Source organism: Anolis carolinensis, chromosome 1 (genome assembly GCF_035594765.1).
Source record: "Anolis carolinensis isolate JA03-04 chromosome 1, rAnoCar3.1.pri, whole genome shotgun sequence".
Classification (NCBI taxonomy): Eukaryota; Metazoa; Chordata; class Lepidosauria; order Squamata; family Dactyloidae; genus Anolis; species Anolis carolinensis.
Genome location: NC_085841.1, coordinates 353,187,775 through 353,200,710, shown reverse-complemented (window position 1 = coordinate 353,200,710; position 12,936 = coordinate 353,187,775). Strand labels below are relative to the sequence as shown.

Here is a 12,936-nt window from a genome sequence, read left to right as displayed (position 1 = left end):
AAGCTAAATCTGTTTGCTTGTTAACAGCTGCTTAGAAGCCCTGTGGTTTATAGTAGCATTCAAGTTTTTCCTGTTTTGAACAGGTTATGAAGGAAGAATGGAGTTCCCAGACCATAGCCGGCAGTTACTGCAGTGTCTGAGTCAGCAACGTCACCAGGGCTTCCTGTGTGACTGTACTGTTTTAGTTGGAGACGCTCAGTTCCGAGCCCACAGAGCCGTCCTCGCCTCTTGCAGCATGTACTTCCATCTTTTCTACAGGGACCAGCTAGACAAAAGGGACATTGTGCATCTGAACAGTGACATTGTCACAGCCCCAGCCTTCGGCTTGCTGCTTGAATTCATGTACGAAGGCAAGCTGGAGTTCAACAGCCTCCCAGTCGAAGATGTGCTGGCTGCGGCCAGCTACCTTCACATGTACGACATTGTGAAAGTCTGCAAGGGCAAGCTGAAAGATAAGGAATTGTGCGGGGATGAGAAAATGAACGGCAGGGCAGCGCATTCGGATGTGCCGAGCTTGGATGGCGGAATGCCCTTGGGGCACGAGCTCAGTCCGGATAATAAGCAAAAATTAACCGCGGCGGAATATGACAGATTGGCAGCGGGGAAAAAGAAGAGTGGCAGCTACCCGGATTGGTCCTCTGAACTTGTAAGTACTGGCTCTGTGTTAACTGATGCAGAATCGGACACCCTGGCAGCTGGGAAAACAAGAGCTAATGTCAGTGGTTTGGTGGGACCTTTGTCCCAAAGCTCTCTGAACCACCCTTTGACTCCCAGTGATGTAGAGTGTGCTCTGGATCTGTCTTTCAAGCCTGTGGTGGGGAGAGATTCCTTCCACCCCTCCTACATCTTTGGACAGCTGGCTTCCGACGGCCAGCCACAGGAGGAAGAGAAGGAGGAGCAGCAGCAGGAGGGTGCCAAGCCCCTGATTAAAGATGAGCCCGAGTCTCTGTCGGATGAGGAGGCGAGGAGCCCGGAGAGTCAGCATTTTGAGAATTCAGCCAAGAGTTTGATGACAGGGTTAGGAAGTGTGTTTGTGGGGAATGGCGATTCTCACATGCCAGAGGAAGATGTCGATCAAGAGCGGGAGGCGAGCGAGGATGACATGGATTCCTCTGACATTTCGTCCTCGGGTGTCCTTGTGCCCCCGGGCCACATCTGCGTTTGCCCACTCTGCAGCAAGGTCTTCCCTAACCCACATGTCCTCCAGCTGCATCTCAGCTCTCACTTCCGCGACAAGGACGGCTCCAGGACCAGACTCTCCCCCGACGGATCGGTGCCCACTTGTACGCTTTGCGGCAAGACTTTCTCCTGCATGTACACCTTAAAAAGACACGAGAGGACTCACTCGGGTGAGAAGCCATACACCTGCGGTCAGTGCGGGAAGAGCTTCCAGTACTCCCACAATCTTAGCCGCCATGCGGTGGTTCACACCCGGGAGAAGCCCCACGGTTGCAAGTGGTGCGAGAGACGGTTCACCCAGTCGGGCGATTTGTACAGACACATCCGCAAATTCCACTGTGGCCTTGTGAAGTCGCTGGTGGTTTGAGAGAACAGTTATTTTGTTACGAGAGATGCTGGTCAACTTCCTACCATGTGCTATTTCACTTTGGGCGAATAGCATCACAAAGGGGGATGGATGGGTGGGAGAATGTAGGTCTACATTTCATAGGAGAAGGTCTGCCTTTATGCATTGCTCCCATCCCATGGCCCACTTTAGGTCTGCAACTTTATTCATAATGCTGTGTTTATTTCTGGGTGGCCGATAAGCAAATTGGCAAATTTCTTAATCCAAAATTCTTGGATGGAAGCTGATTTAACCCAATTGATTGGCTTAATAGGATGTATGGAGAGGGCTGTTCTGATGCATAAGGATACTTGGATGTGCTTTTCATCTTGTGGGTGTTCTCTTACCAAAATGGAAATGTGGTAAGGAAATCCAGTGAAAGGGAAGGTATGATCCTTGATCAAAATTGCACCTTGGATGCAACAAAGTGTGCTGTCTGTACAGCAATCTCCCTTTCCCCCTGAGATTATCACATCTTTATTGTACCTCCCTGAAGTAGGTATTTAATAGTCTCCGTATCTCTCCTTACTCTGGAGGTGATCATTTTGATCCAACCTGGTTTTTTAAATTTTATTTTCAATATATGTTTCAAGCAAATCTAATTTCAAAAGCAGGGGATGGGCTATGCAAGACAGAGCTCGTATCACGTAACGGTGTGTGTCTGAAGAGAAGTCTTGGGTTGTGTGTGCCCCAGGGGGACAGACGAGAAGCCTTATAACTCAAAAAGGCCTTTGAATTTGTGTTACTTCTGAAGATGCCCTTACTTTTATCAGCAGGTGGTAAAGTTTTCATCTTTTGAAACTCTTCCTGCCAAATCAGCCTCACCTTGCTGGTGTTCTTTTGCCTTTGCAAAGACTTTCTCTCTCCTTTTTGCAGTTATAATGAATTGCTTTTAATTTTACCCCCTCCGTCTGGGTTGTCTAACCCATCTGGTCCAATTGCTGTTGTGTAGGTTTTATTGGGAATGGGACAAAAGTATGGATAGTTTGGTATAACTGTGAGCCTATACCAGGCATGGGCAAACTTAGACCCTGCAAGTGTTTTGGACTTCAACTCCCACAATTCCTGGCTTCAGGGTCCTTCCCTTTCCCCCTCATACAAAGATCTCCCCTAAAATGGGGCATGCTTATGGTAGAACTTGTCTAGGGCTTGCATCTTATGGCCAATTTTATGTGTAGGAGAATATTTGGTGGAGGGGTAGATGTTCCTCTGGATCCCATAGCAATGTTGTGCTAGTCATTGTGTTTGCACCACACTCTCTTATTCAGTGGCAACAGAAGATGAGAGGTGCCAACTCCATGCTACCTGTTTCTCACATGCCTGGCTTCCAGAGGAAGATGGTCTCTGAGCCAAGACCCCCTGGGAAAGGAGACCTGGATTACTGTCTGTGCCAAGCATTGGCTGACTTACTCATCCTTTCCATGCTTCTGTTGGGCTTGTGTCCTTCTTCACTATTGCACTACTGATACTTTAATCTTTGCTAAATGGCATCACTACCTTGGTGTCAACAAAAGAAAGGAGAAAAATTAGGGCATTGCTCCCCCCCCCCATGTTATGTCCTTTCCCCTTAAAGCAGTGGTTCTCAACCTGTGGGTCCCCAGATGTTTTGGCCTTCAACTCCCAGAAATCCTAACAGCTGGTAAAGTGGGTGGGATTTCTGGGAGTTGTAGGCCAAAGTATCTGGGGACTCACAGGTTGAGAACCACTGCCTTAAATCCTTCCTTTCTAATATTGCAGTATATGATACACTGAACAAGGAGAATGTTTTCATTCCCTTTGTAACATTGCCTGCCCCTTTTAGGGGGGATTCTTAAATTTTATTTCTGAATGTTTAGTGGAAACTTTAAGTTACTGCGTTGCTAGAAATTTGGGAACGGAAATATTTCATTGGGGTGGGGGTGCAAAATTAATAATTGGAGGAGCATGCCCTCATACGATCCCATACCCTTGGCCAGTTTTATACACACACACTCTTTGGGCATATGAGATATATATATATATATATTTCTTTCTCCCCCAAGGAAAGCACATTTTGTTTCTTGACGACTGAATCTCTAATAGAAGATTAGTGATGCTCTACTAGAAGATTGGTATATTTTTAAGGCTCCAATCCACAACACTTTCTCCTTCATCCAGTTTGTCATGAATGACAAAGCACAGTGTTCCCAGAAAAGTGCAGGACAGCCAAGGAGAGTGTTACAGTTTTTCAGTTTTGGTTTTCTAAGTTGTCCATTTAAGCATTGTGTGATGTACCTATGTGGCTTGACCTTGTTTGTGGAAGGTGATCTCTGCTTGCCCATCCATTTCAACACTTCCTGAGTTTCTGCCATCTGTGAGAGTGCATCGACTGCTTTTGCTTAACCTTGGGTGCTGCAGTCCAAAGTACCTCTAGCTCAGTGATTCCCAACCTTTGGGCCTCCAGGTGTTTTGGACTTCAACTCTCAGAAATCCCAGCCAGCTTACCAGCTGTTAGGAACTGTGGGAGCTGAAGTCCAAAACACTTAGAGACCCAAAGGTTGGGAATCACTGAGCTAGATGTACTTTGGACTGCAGCACCCATCAGCACCAGCCACAATAGCCACTAATTACAAGAACTTGTGAGGATTGTCGTTCAAGCACCTAGAGGCTGCTAGGTGGCTATTGGGCTTTCTTTTTTGACTTCTCAACATTGTTAAGAAATGGTTGAGATTTAGTATAGAGTCTTCACTTCTGAGCTGGCTTCCTCAATATACCTGTTCCTTTCACAGTGGTCTGGTATAGAGTCTTTTGCATCTCATTCCAGGTTTGATTTTTTACATTCTACATTTTAGACTTTGCAAAAATGGGGTTTGTTTTCCTGCAGAAAAAACATTAGTCCTCACTCTCATGATTAGATACATGCCACGAACTAGAGAAAGTCATTCCTTTGTGCACCATTTATGTCTATTGGTGCACAAACGCTTCTGCTTTTTCTTACACATAAGTTTTTTAAAAAAAATTTGCACATTTATTTTTCATTGACACCATGGGTTGACATTCTTGAGAGCATCTTCAAGTTGATGAAGGCTACAGAAAATAGGATACTGACAAAAAGTATGGAAATATTTTGGGAGGGAGGGTGGATTTCCTTTCCCCTTGTTGGCTGGGTTCTTCTGGAAGCTGTAATCAGAAGAAAAGATTTTTTTTTACTATTCCCCTCCAAAATACCCTTTGGAAATCCATGCAAGAGCTGGGCTGCCTCTGACCCTCATAGGGAGGCACATCTGGCTGGAACAGCTGGTGGAAAGAGGCCTGGGGTTTGGAGAAAAAAAGATGGGTCCAAATGGATGGGGCCTCAAGGAAGTTACAAGGGGGTCAGATCAGCCAAGAGACGTGCCATCTGGGAGTTGCATTAAAATACCATTTCCTTCAAAGGGAAATGAGCCCAAATATATAAACCTGTTTGTGTAAAGTCGTAACTCCTTCAGAAATGAACCTTCTGCATTTCAAAGTCCTGGGCTGTCTTGTTGCATTCTGGAAAACTATTTTTCTTATGGATTAGTACAATTCCCTGGCATTAGAAGTGGCTTGTGCCAAATTAAAAGTTTTTCCTACATTAAAGTAGCATAGGTCCAGTTACATTAATCACAAACCTGTAGGTCACATTTAGCCAAGCTCTCTTGATTAGCAAATGTATAGAAGTTACTACATTTGTTCACAGAATTCACTCCAGGTGAGCAAAGAGATGTCACATTGGGATGTGTGTGTAGTGTGAATGATATGCTTTTATTAGGAGCCCAGTTCCAGAGTCTCTTATTTTGTTTATGTGGTTGAATGTCAGTTTATGCTTTCAGATGCCCATGCAAAGTATATTTTTGAATCTTAAACGTAACTAGTTGGAATATATTTCTGTGGGATGGGCATTCAACGCTAAACCGAATTGTACTGGCATTTTGGGGTTATCTGAAAATGATAACAACCTCTTTCCTTATTATTATGGAAGCACTGAAATAGTTTTGTCCTAAACGGGCAAGTTATACTATATTGAGGGGGAAAAAGAGCATGACCCAACATTTCCCTTTGGGAATTCCCACAAGGAAAGGAGGGATATATTGCCATGGGAGAGCATCAGGAGCCAAGCCGAAAGTTGCGGAAGAGACAAACCTTGAGAAATAGAAAAAGACTTGTCTCTTAAGTTCTAATTAATTCAGACTTGTGCATTTGATTCCTTCCTTCCAATGATGCCAGTGTGTTCCTCCCTTTTTTTGTCCCTAGTCCAGGATTTTAGGAAATCCTACAAAGGTGAAATGCTAACAGTGTTGCATTGCAGTAACACTATGGGGCAAGAGTTGTTGAGCAGAGCAAAAAGCAACTCCTTTATATTCAAGCGACACCTTGCGAGCTCCTCTTCTTCCTCCCTTTAAATGACAAGTGCACATATAATGTGAAATTTTACTTCTATTTATAGTGTGTTTAAATCTAATTTCATTTGTTACTGTACAGATAATTCTTGGTGATATTACATGCAAGGCATACCAGTGTGCTTTATGCCTCTGGCGTGTGACTATGGTACTGTGGTCTTACTTCATTGGGGTCTTTCTCCCCCTTGGATTGGAAAAATAGCACTGAACAAAATCTTCAGAAATTAAGTTATTTCTTTTTTCTGTTTAAATTTTTTTAAGTTATATTTTTTTCCTCCTGATGATACTTGATAATAGTATTTATTAGATTTTTTTTTTGATGGAAGGCTTAACTTTGGATCGTTTTCAGAACAACATGCTTGAAAAACTCTTAATTTTAACTTTTGTTTCTTTGTGTAAGAGGATGTACAGAAGAGTGCATAGAGCAGGCATGGGCAAACTTCGGCTCTCCAGGTGTTTTGGACTCCCAACTCCCACAATTCCTAACAGCCTACCGGCTGTTAGGAATTGTGGGAGTTGGAGTCCAAAACACCTGGAGGACCGAAGTTTGCCCATGCCTGGCATAGAATATAGTCCTCTTTTTCTCTGCTGACTCAAGTGAGGATCTGATGCAATGGTTCCCAACCTTTGGACCTCCAGGTGTTTTGAACTTCAGCTCCCACAATTCCTAACAGCTAGTAAATCGGCTGGGAATTCTGGGAGTTGAAGTTCAAAACACCTGGAGGACCAAAGGTTGAGAACCACTGATCTAATGGGTGAAGGATCTGCCACTTGAGCACAAAATTGATCCCAATAATTTACAATCGAGGATGTGGTCTTACAAATAGATCTATGTTTTGCATTGGAATGGAATGTGCAAGAACATAAGTGCCTCAGTCGCGGGACTGGGATATTTGTGCCTCTTCCTAAGGATATAACACTTAGAAGGATTTCTTAAAAGTATACATGTTAAGTGCCATATTGATACCATTGGAGTGTAATGGCAATTTTAAAGGACATGCAACTTGAGTGTTAAAGCCGGCAGATGTGCCCAGATTAAGCGCATTGTGGAAGCGTCGTCCTTCTAATAAGACTGTTCTTTACCAATCTTTTCGGGTTGATTTTTTAAAAAAAGTTTGCACTTTTATTTAAAAAAAACTTTTTGATGTTCTTTGGATTTTTTTTAAGGTTGCAATAATTCTGAGCATGATTGTTCTTTTTTTCAAGAAAAAAATCTTTACTTAGAGAAGTACTAAAACGTTGCACACTTAGAGTTGGTTCATTATTACGCGGCAGCTGCTCTGTCTTGCAAATTGGAAACCTTTTTTTAAAGCTCCATTTTTGTTTTGGTTTCACTGGAGCTGCAATTTTACCTTAATAGATTGTTTTACTTAAAACAAAACAAAAAACACTGGATTTGTCTTCTTCTCCAAACTGATACTGTGAAGTTAAATGCTTTGAAAGAAAGGAAAGAACCAGAGAGAAATCGGTTATTTTTAATTGCTTTTAATCTTGGTGCAGTTCAGATTCAAATATGTATATTTAAAGACACTAATTTTTTGTGGGAGAGTTTTTTATAGTATACAGTATGTAGAAAAGCTATTGGATTGAACTATATTTTATATATTAAAAGAAAGGTTCTTTCACTGTTTTATAGTGAACTATTTCCCCTGTTTCCCTCAGTGTTAGGTCTATGCTGTGTTTAGTGTAGGTTTGACAATCTCATTAAAAAAGGAAAAAAGAATGACTTCGACAAACTTCCCCTAGTGTTTAGTTTCTGTGTGGAGTTCTCTCTTTTTTTGACAAATGTGTGTCGATATGTGCTGTTTTTTTAAAAAGGAAAACAACTGTGACAATCGTGATTAGCACCGCTGTCTTTATTAAATAAAACATGTTAGAGTTATAACTGAAATTGTTCTTTGTTTTGTTTGTTCCATATGCATGTATGTGTGTGTACATATGTGTGCGTGTATGTATGTATATATTTATGTACAGTGTATACACACACACACACAGAGTCTCTTCTTTGGGAAATCAAGCCTTCATAAAAATATTGAAAGAGATATGCTATATACATTTGGATCTCCATATCCACGGATTCTATATCTACTGGTCCAACCATCCACAGCAAAAATTCCAAAAACCAAATCTTGATTTTGCCTTTTCATAATAAGTGGCACCATTTGCTATGTCACTGTAGATAATGGGACTTGAGTATCCATGGATTTTGTTGCCTATGGGTGGGTCCTGAAACCAAACCCCATAGAAGGCTCCTACTATAAGTACTTCGGATAAGTAGATGCACACAAATTGAGAAGAGGATTATGACTCGAATCCTCTGTCATGATGATACAATGATGATGTTATATGCCTCCCCTCACGGTCCAAGGTGACTAGCCACACAGTTTTTTCCCCACGTCAGGAGTGACTTGAGAAACTGCAAGTTGTTTCTAGTGTTAGAGAATTGGCTGTCTGCAAGGATGTTGCCCTGGGGACGCCTGGATGTTTTGATGTTTTACCATCCTGTGGGAGGCTTCTTTCATGTCCCCGCATGGGGAGCTGGAGCTGACAGAGGGAGCTCACCCGCTCTCCCCAAATTCGAACCACTGACCTGAGGGAACTCCTACAGTGATATGATGGTGGTGGTGATGATGATGATGATGATGATGATGATGATGATGATGATGATGATGATGATGATGATGTTACCTGCCTCCTCTCATAGCCTAAGGTGTCTGACAACAGATAAAACACCCAGATAAAACACACAAACATACAAGAGAAGGCCATCCTGTATGTCTCCTGGACCCAAACCATGCAAGGCTTTAAAAGTCAGAACCAACACTTTGTAGAACTTGCATAGATTTGGCTATGTAGCAGAGGCAACAAGAAACTGGTAGTGAATCACAAATATGAATGACAGAAAAGCAAGTGTCCCAATGGACACCACTCTTTAGCTATGTGCAACAGGATTGAGGTGCATTTGTCCCAATGTGCATTTAGCTGGTTCCGCTACGAAATAATGCAACAGCAGCCTTTTACTTGGTACAGATACATGAGGACAACTGTAAGTGAGGAGCACATATCTGCAGTTTCACTTAGCGGTGCCCAGAGCAAAAATTGTGTATCTAGGACTACTTAGGTCATCCGTGTCATTCTGCGAATGGTGGAAAGGGTTAAGCACTACCAATGTCTATTGCCCTCATTACCTCCATGTATTTGTCCTGCAAGGAAAGTATGTGTTGAAAACTCACTTTCCCCCCTCATAAGTTGAAATTTCCCTCTTAAATATGTTTAAAAGGGGATAAAAGAGGCTGTATTATATGTTTTGGTGACTGAGTTGAAATAGGTTGCATCCACACTGTATTTATTCATGCAGTTTGATACTACTTCAACTGCCATGACTCAATGCTATGGAATCCTTAAGAGCTGCAGTTGCATGACCACTTTGGCCTTTGCTGCCTCACCAAATAACAACTCCCAGGATTTCATAGCATTGAGCCACGAAAGTAGTGTCCAACTGCGTTAATTCTACAGTGTAGATGCACTCCTAGTGACAGGAGCGATGGTTATAACTTCCGAAGTTACTTATATCTGATGAATCTACAGAAAAGTAACCCACTTTGCTTGCGACGATGTCTTGGGGTGGGAGCACTTTGCACATGTCCAAAAGACTTTTCTTCTTCATTTCTCCTTCATATCTTCCAGAACTGAGCCCTGCGGAAGCAAATACAGATGGAGCTACACTGCGATGGCTTTTGTCTCCATCGGTTGAAGTTCTTTGGGCACAAAAACTGTTTTTATTATGTCCGAATCGCCGGGAGGTTCGGCACGGCCCCAAAATCCCGAGCGCGCTGCCATTCTCAATTCCGCAGCCGAACAAAGGTCTCCTCAAGTGACTGACTGGCCTCTTTCATCCCACATTAAAAATATTTGCTAACCCGGTTTTAATTGAGGGAGCCAAACAATTTGCTTATTGTAATCTTTTCCCCTCCCCTGTTTGCTTCTTCCACCCCCTTCTTTAGCACAGCTGCGCACTTCTGCACACACAGCTGGTGCTTGGGTCCTTTCAGAGCAATTTGCCCTAGAAAATTAAGACTTGCCAACCTGGCTTGAACAAAACGGCAACAGAGATCAAGCCATTAATATTCCTGGCCCTTTATGTGTTTCAGAAGCAACAGCTTCTGCAATATTTCTGCTTAAAGTGAGGACTGACACAAGCCAGAGGAGAAGGAAAAAATCTAAAGTAGTGGCAGTCTCTTGGCCAAAAACAATTTATGCTGGCCAGGACTGACAACATTTCCAAAGGGTAGAAGGTCATGCCAGACAAAGTAGCATTCAGCCACCTGCTTGAATTCGCTCTCAGACTTTTCCATTTGCTGGATGGTGACTCCTTTCTACATCTTGGTGTTTGTTGGTTCCTCAAGACTTTCCATATACTTTCTTCAGTGTCTCTCTATCTCCTTTCTGCCTGGTTTTCTGCACTGTTGCAATTTAGTTTTAATAAATAACTATGTGGTCTTTAAATATCAGAAATGCATTAGAAAACATTTTGCCAATAAACATATTCAGGGGCTTCGGCCAAGTAATAATATGCAGCAAAATCCACAAAAGAGTGATACTTTTCTTTGCCAGCCAAGAAGCACAACATATACAAGTTATCAAAGTTTCACTGGCTTCCTCATTGGGCAAAGATGTTGAAAATCGTACAGGAGAAGAGAAGTGACAATCACAAACCTATGTTTTTTCTTAGAGCCTTATCACAAGAAAGTCCTCTCCTGTTATAACTATGTTGTCTGCAAAGCACTATTCAAGCATGATTGTTCATTCTTACGGCACTTTCAGAACTATTATGAGATTGCAGCTTTCATTTGTGCTAAAACTGTATCACACAAATATTTTCGATTTCTCCGAGACATTATCTATAAAGCTTTTATTTGTTTGGCACAAAAACACAGATTGCTGTTTCCCAATATAAGATGCTATGGCATTGTGGCATTATAGCGCTACAATGTTGTTATAGCGTTATTACACTATTCTTCTCTGGAACTTTAACCTGATCCCAGCAAAGTAATGAAGGTTGTCCAACACACATGGACCCTCCGAGAGCCCCGGATATTTATCACATGTTTCCCAGCCCAAAGCATGCCCACTAGTCCATCCCTGACCACACCAAACCAGAGTAAAAAAATAATTGCATGACATAAGTGGGGAAAATGGATTTTTTTCCAGCTAGAAAAAAATAATTACTTTTAAAACCATTTCCCATGGAAGAAAATCATGCAGTAAGCCACCACTAAAGGCAGTTACCTGCCTTGTATAACAAGACCCCTCCATGTTCTTCTGTTGTCAGTTAAATTGGTCTAGGCTTGGGATCTCAATGTACGCAGAAGTTATTCCTTTTCTTGAACATGTGAGTATTGGGGACGAAAGGCAAGATAATAAAATGTCAACTCTATTAACTAGAGAAAAGTAAAGTAACCACCCAGTAGTCACAGATAAGAGTGTCTCACTTTTTAAGATAAGAACACAGGAAAACCACATATTCTTTTTGTATGGTCTAAGCCAGTGGTTCCCAACCTTTGGGCCTCCAGGTTGTTTGGACTTCAACTCCCAGAAATCCCAGCCAGTTTACCAGCTGTTAGGAACTGTGGGAGCTGAAGTCCAAAACACCTGGAGGCCCAAAGATTGGGAACCACTGAATAGCATATTACCCCTTAGATTTCTCTTCTTCGGGCTAAGCATTTGAGCTCCTTAAGTTGTTCCTCATAAAATATTGGTTTTTAGACCTTTTCATATTCTTGTTGTCCACCTCTGGACATGTACCAGCTTGTCAATATCCTTCTTAAACACATATTTCAGTTAAGGGTTGATAAAGTGGTATTATGAGGGAGAACAGACAAGCTAGGAAAGGCTGCTTCAGTTTGGTTTTGCCTGAGTCTATAGCAGTTGTTCTCAACCTGTGGGTCCCCAGGTGTTTTGGTCTACAACTCCCAAAAATCCCAGCCAGTTTACCAGCTGATAGGATTTCTGGGAGATGAAGGCCATAACATCTGGGAACCCACAGGTTGAGAACCATTGGTCTTTATGAAAGGACAGCTGCTGAAGTAACTACAAACTGAGTCCCTAACTACACAGCCATAACTACATTGTCTGGCATAAATCTGCCCATGTGAAGCAGGTGAATATAGCACTGAATGAGACATGTAGAATAATCTTAATGTCTTAAACCTACATCTGTTGATAAACTCTATAAGCTAGCTGGCATTGCTCCTCCCCCAATGTGCAATGGGAAGTTGCTGCTAACTGTGAGAGAAATAAGCTTGAACACTGTAAAAGCCACCCACTGTATTGTTATCAGCCTCCTCCCAGTAGACTTAAACCAAGGAAAAGATTCATGAGACTCCTCCAGCAACAACAAGAATATCTCTGCGGGCAGCCAAATCAAGCACTTCCAACTGGATGGCCCTCACGAGGTCTTCCTCCAGGAGCAAACCAAGAATGGGCAACTTGAAAGTCCCTGCACAGACTCAGAAACAGAGTTGGCAGATCAAAAGACAACCTGGCAAAATGGCACGACCTAGAAGAATCCTCCACCTTTTGTGACTGTGGAGCAGAACAAACATCTCAGCATCTGTATGCTTGCAGACAATGCCCTGCCTCGTGCACAGAGGAAGAACTGTTTAAAGCTACAGACAATGCAGTCGCTGTTGCCCATTTTTAGTCTAAAACTATTTTGCAACTTGTGATCCCTTTATTTTATCAGTTTTAAACTTATATATTTATGCAATGCTTTGACATGAAATGGAGCCCCTGATGGCGCAGTGGGTTAAACCGCTAAGTTGCAGAACTTGCTGACTGAAAGCTAAGCGGTTTGAATCTGGGGAGTGGGGTTAGCTCCTGCTGTTAGCTCCAGCTTCTGCCAACCTAGCAGTTCGAAAACATGTAAATGTCAGTAGATCAATAGGAACCGCTCCGCCTGGAAGGTAATGGAACTCCATGCAGTCATGCCGG

General features: G+C 42.5%; 2 protein-coding genes across 5 annotated transcripts in view; one reads left to right on the top strand and one right to left on the bottom strand.

Annotated features, from left to right (window-relative positions):
• Positions 1–12,936, bottom strand: part of LOC134295586 (uncharacterized) — a 252,270-nt gene that overhangs the window by 51,588 nt on the left and 187,746 nt on the right. The window lies entirely within an intron of this gene.
• zbtb42 (zinc finger and BTB domain containing 42) overlaps positions 1–12,936 on the top strand; it is a 28,420-nt gene that overhangs the window by 2,299 nt on the left and 13,185 nt on the right. For 2 of the 4 annotated variants that reach the window (XM_008103799.2, XM_008103855.3), the window contains exon 2: positions 84–3,532. The exons of 1 other annotated variant lie outside the window; for it this stretch is intronic. In XM_008103799.2, the coding sequence (XP_008102006.1) occupies positions 98–1,546 (1,449 nt within the window). In that variant the 5' untranslated portion in view covers positions 84–97 and the 3' untranslated portion in view covers positions 1,547–3,532. Of the gene's footprint in view, positions 1–83; positions 3,533–9,630; positions 11,913–12,936 lie in introns of those variants that run through there. One more of the 4 variants, XR_505657.2, reaches the window with a different exon arrangement.